Source organism: Trachymyrmex septentrionalis, unplaced genomic scaffold (genome assembly GCF_001594115.1).
Source record: "Trachymyrmex septentrionalis isolate Tsep2-gDNA-1 unplaced genomic scaffold, Tsep1.0 scaffold60, whole genome shotgun sequence".
In the NCBI taxonomy this organism is placed as follows: Eukaryota; Metazoa; Arthropoda; class Insecta; order Hymenoptera; family Formicidae; genus Trachymyrmex; species Trachymyrmex septentrionalis.
In genome coordinates this window covers 5,341,954-5,347,580 of record NW_017305779.1, presented here as the reverse complement: position 1 = coordinate 5,347,580, position 5,627 = coordinate 5,341,954, and the positions used below count along the sequence as shown (strand labels likewise).

Below are 5,627 nucleotides of genomic sequence, written 5' to 3'. Positions count from 1 at the left end.
GACAGTAAAATCACTTCGCTCTCTACGTTTATCGCCGTACATAAAGCTGATTTCCCCCGATCTCGATGGTTCTCCTCTCGCTTCGAGAAGAATGATTATTAGATGCTCGATCATTTCCTGAGACGGATCGCGAAAAGAAGAAGCGAGGACTTTCACTTTCGTACGGCGCCCAGCGTCGGCTTGCGTTAACGTTTAACCGGCGCAATGACGCGTCCAGTCAACAGCATCGCGAGATTATTCTAAAAACTTTCCATTTTGCAATTAGCCGCTAATTACATAACGATGCAATTGTTTTTTTTTTTTTTCTTCTGCGCTACTTATGTTGTACACGGCGCGTTTATATAACTCCAATCTTCTTCTCCCGCAATCGATCTCTCTGTGTCGTCGGCTTTCGATATTTTACGGCGCGATTTACGGATCGGTCTTAGAACATAAATTGGACAAGTTGTACACAACTTTCGAGATACCACAGCTATCGCGCGTGTGCAAGACTGCAATAAATTTAATTGCCGGGAGTCAACATGGTATAAATTTTCCATTAAGTATGCCAAATAAGAAGGTAATTGCGTCGAAAATAGCAGCTTCGAGGTAAACCCGTGTGTTTATGTCCTGAAAACCTATTTTCGCGGCCATGTAATGTACCTACCTACGCAACGATACTCTCGGAGGTATTGGCCAACGATGAGGAATTTCTATGAACTGGGAGCATAATATTCACGGCAAGTTTCTCACTCGCTAGACGCAATTGTCACGCTTGCAGCCAATTTTACGCACGCTCCTCGGCGCAGGCTTTCTTGAAATGGGATGTTGCATTGTAACTTGACGCAACGGTTGAGTCGCGAAAATATCTCTCAGATATTGCAACGACCTACTTGCTAACGCCTAATTTCATGCATATGCTTCTTGATATTAGTACAAGCTCCAGTTTGTCGTAAAGATAAGTTTAAGCCTCTGGCATATTGCGCTAATCGAAAATTTTAATTATCAAATAACTACGCTAGTTGCAAGGTTTTGGGTAAGAGCATATAAAGACTGTTTATTAAGACGCGAAATTAAAATTCTATTTCTATTAGGTCAGACTTTTAAGAGGAAGCATTTTTCCAATATATATCTAGTAAAGTTTGATTGAAGTTAGCAAATAAAGCAGAAGCGTAGAGCGTTTAATTTTGTTTTCTTATATGACTTTGGATCGATTTCACGATCCAAAGTCTCATAAATCAAATTTACTATTATCAAAATTATCAAAATTCAGTAATAATCTATTGTAGTACGTTTCGTCCAATAATCTTTGTAACATTTTTCAATTATTATCAAATCCTGGTAGAACATTCGTTTTACACATCATGTGTTGCACCCTAATTATTCGAAAAGACGTGCTACAAAAAATTGATATGCTATATTAAAAATTTGACCGATGAAATTTTTCCGAGGGCAGATTGAAACTTAGACCCTCGAAATACTAACTTAGACCTTCGAAACAGTTGTTCCTTTTTCTTGGACCAAAAATTATTAAAAATTTGTAAACTAGTATTATTGAAAAAATATCGGAAATCTTCAGAATTCAAGATATAAAGATTTTACGCGAATTTATGTGAACATAAAATTGCAAATTGATTTATGAAACAGAGAGTTATTAAGAACATCAAAAAGAACTTGTCTAAAGAATCTTAACACACTTGGCAATCGATTATTCAAGGTAAAACTATTTTAAAAAAAGTATTTCACTAATCTAAAAGAATTCTATGTTGCTGTAATATTTATAATATGATAATTGGCTTATCATTGCACCAAATCTTTATATATAAAAGGCACTCACCGGAAGAGGAATCTCTAGATGGTCTAGACGGTCTCTGACCGAGAGGATGGTGCGTTTGATAGGGTGGTGGTGTTGCTGCGCTATCAGATCCTATACCGCTGCTGGCTGCACTTCTCGTGCCACCCCTATCAACGGTACTACCACCCACGATAGTCTGATTTAGGCAACGCCTGAACTCGATGCCGGCTAAGTTACCGTGATGTCGGTGCACAGTATCGTAGTCACGTGGCGGTAGTAATATCGGGCCGACGTCGTTGTCGCCGGAATTGCCTCTGCCTGAAACACGATTATCTGCTTCGTACTTATGTGGCCTTGACACGTATGACGTGCGCGCGGACGTTTGTCGTTAGTTCTCTTGTGAGCAGCCAATGTCGCCGCAAGAGCAGCATTTCATATGAATGATAACGAGGAAGATGAACGAAAGTCTGACATTCCAAAAAATCGCTCTTATAATTTACATCGTATTTTACGTTTGTATTTCCTTTTTTATTTATTTATATATAAAGTATGCCTTTTTTGTTTAATCTTTAACATACAATAGTATTCTTCAAAATATTTCGTTTGCTTTTCAATATCGGTACAACGAAATCTTGTATAATGCAGTGTAATGAACACATGCGCAACGATGCTGAAAAAAATAATATTTACCTAATTTTGCTCGCAACTCGGCGGCCAAAGATTCATAGATAGTCGTAGTTTGGACCGGATCGTGTCTGAGCTCACCACTACCTTCGGAAGACTCAGATTCTCTGGTACTTCGGCCATCGCTACCTAGATTGCTGCGGATTCTACCTTCGCTCGCCGTGACCCTGGCCAAATTGTCAGTGTGTGACGCCAACGTTTTTAACTGGCCACCTAACAATTCGGCGGTCTCGACCGAATCGCATCTAGAATGGGTCAAAAGTAGGGCGAAAGATAAATGAAGGTTTGCCTTTATCAAAGTGACAAAGGAGAGATAAATGTAATCTCATCCTATCGGCTCTAGCGATATCCCAGAAATGTATCTACCTGTCTTTCTTTATAACATCGCACGCACATATGCTACACTAAATATAAAAATAATAAAGCAGCGACAAAATAAGATTGCGTAGATAATGTACGGTATAAAACATCCAATGCGAATATTATTACAAATAGATCTAAGACAATCTGCGTTGCCAGCAAGAAGATGATCGGCTACTGCTGCTCATTTAGATCGTCGGTACGAAGTATAGAATACGCTATTGTGCAGTCGTAATATTTTGTTCGAGCTCTTCTACGTAGCAAAGTTCTTTAACGGGACTTTCATTGAGCATGTCAAAGAGATCGTGCGCCTTCGCGGTAAACTTCGATTGTCATTACAATCGGTGTTTGATTCTCAAGGAACGACATTTTATAACTTCATTTTTATTCCCGCAGTCTCGTGCACAAAAATAAAATTCATTTGGCACTTCTGAACTTGAAATAATTACTTTTAACGTAATTTAATTATCATGCCGTTGTAAAGGAGAACTAATAGCCCTGATAATTTGCAATTTAATATCAAAATTGCTTCGAATACTTTTTTATTCGTTCGCATGGCAGCTTTGCCGCAACGATATAACGTGGCTGAGCTACGTGTGAACATCGCGGAGTTATGAAAATCATTGACGATCCGTTAGAATTACGAAAGTCCCTAATTAAAGAATGAAACGTGGCTCGCGTAATGAGATCGGGGAGATGAACTGAATGGTTTCTGCTTAACCGCGAATTCCTGACACAGACTTAATGAATAAACAGCGTGGTCGCATCTTAGATTCCCATATTTATATTTGCATTCTTAATAAAGATCTCTATACGCTCTTAAAGTTCTATATTCTTTTCTGATTAATGAAAGAGCGATTTCGAACGTGTTTGGCCGACTACGGACGGAGAACAAAGCTATAATTAGCTCGAAAATTCTCTTATTTTCATTCAATCTTATTGTAACATTTAATCAATATTACAACGTGTTCTAAAAATTAGTTCTCTTAGTTTAGTTTTTAATTGATACAGCTAATTTATTACACGTATTAAATTCTTGTCAGCCTGTTACATTAAGTTAATATAGTAACCTGTATGCGTGCACATGCACGGGATTGTTCGTCGCTGGATTTGGCAGGAGCAGAGTCGCGGCCACAACGTCTTCCCGCTGTACGGCTGCCAGCACCGCGTGACCCGGTACCAAGTGTTTGACTGCCGACCTCGTCGAGCCACCAGGATGAACAGTTTGTATAATCTTCAGACCTTTGTTGCTCACCTATCAAATATAAATATACGCCGTTCACATTGGTTGCGATGATTGCGCGCGCGCAGGTTTCCTTGCGCAAACCGCGGCTTTGTTTGCACCTCGTGAATCGCGAGGATTCTTCGCGATACGTTCCGTTTACTATGGTATTTGCAATGCATATTTAATAAAATAAACATAGATTAATGATAAAAAAAGCATATATGATGTCTCGGAATAAAATCTTATTTCTTGAACGTGATGTTCAACGTGATGATAATATTGTTCGCATTAGTTAGCAATCAATTCATAATAATCCAAGTTTCTCGCATCGTACACAGTTTTAACGTTCTCGCGGTTACCTTGTTCTTCATCTCGCTTCCCGCACAAACGTTCGTCCTTGTACTTAAAGTGAATCACGTGAGAGCAGATATGCGAGAAGGCGTGTGCCGCATTATTCTCTTTCTTGTATAATGCGTTCCACTTCGCGAAAACATTTAATTACCGTTCTGCCGATCATTGCGACGATGATTCGAATTACTGAAACGATTGTGAGACTGGTTATGGATATCTGCTACCCACGGACACTCCATAGACTTTCCCTGCGCATCGTTGCTACGCTGACAATTAAACTTACACAACGATTAGATGAATCTTGTTTCATAATTGTGTTCTTTTTTCGACACGATGTACGTGCCTTGCTGTGAATTTCTACATGGTAAGTGTATATTTCGGACAAGTGGGAAAAGCCAGTAGTAAAAACAGAGAGAGAGAGAGAGAGAGAGAGAGAGAGAGAGAGAGAGAGAGAGGGGGGGTAAAAATATATAATATTTGATATATGACAAAAATATTATACTGTAAAAAATATCCAACACAAATATAGATATTTATATATTAAATATTTTTTAACATTGTATCTGTCTTACTTTTTAACCATACAAAGTAAAGAAAAATCTTTAACGAAAGTTCACGATAACGTTCATCACAAGTTCGAGATAAAACCTAGTCAATTACTCAACTGTTCATCAGGTTTCTATCACAGACAGTTCAGGTGCAATAATCTCCTTTCAACAGCACGAGCGCATCTGGTGAACTCTATAACGACGTTAGTTAAAAATTCATCACAAAGAAATCGTTTGCTTCATTTGACACCGTTAATACGAGCGCTAAATCATGTCTCGGGCTGTCCGGATTCGAAAACCGCGACTCGAAGCGAGATTTATTGCATCACATACTGGCGGCAAACGCGATTTCTAAACGAACGAGCGTATCCTTTTTTCTCCACTTGATATGCGCCGGGAAGCGCATACCACGTGTCCGCATTAAATGGTAGCGAAACAGTTTTGGCATCGTGCGTTTAATTTCTCTTTTCTCCATCAAAGTAGCGTATTAGTACTGTACTCGTTTCTGTAAGATTCGGGTCAGTGAATTTATTATTACATTTACCCGAGCGGCGAACGCGTAATGTTACAAATACATAATCAAAGTTGCCTTCGGAAACGATTTCATTGCACGTGCGTTGTAATTGTCAGAAAGGAGATCATATATTAAAAAAAAACATGCATCCTTTCACCAATCTTAATTACG

General features: G+C 38.9%; 1 protein-coding gene across 1 annotated transcript in view; it reads right to left on the bottom strand.

Moving 5' to 3' along the window:
* Nucleotides 1-5,627, bottom strand: part of LOC108752680 — a 16,536-nt gene that overhangs the window by 7,344 nt on the left and 3,565 nt on the right. The window contains exons 3-5 of the mRNA XM_018493707.1: nt 3,889-4,073; nt 2,465-2,703; nt 1,817-2,092 (exon numbers count right to left, since the gene is read on the bottom strand). Of these exons, the coding sequence (XP_018349209.1) occupies nt 1,817-2,092; nt 2,465-2,703; nt 3,889-4,073 (700 nt within the window). The remainder of the gene's footprint in view (nt 1-1,816; nt 2,093-2,464; nt 2,704-3,888; nt 4,074-5,627) is intronic.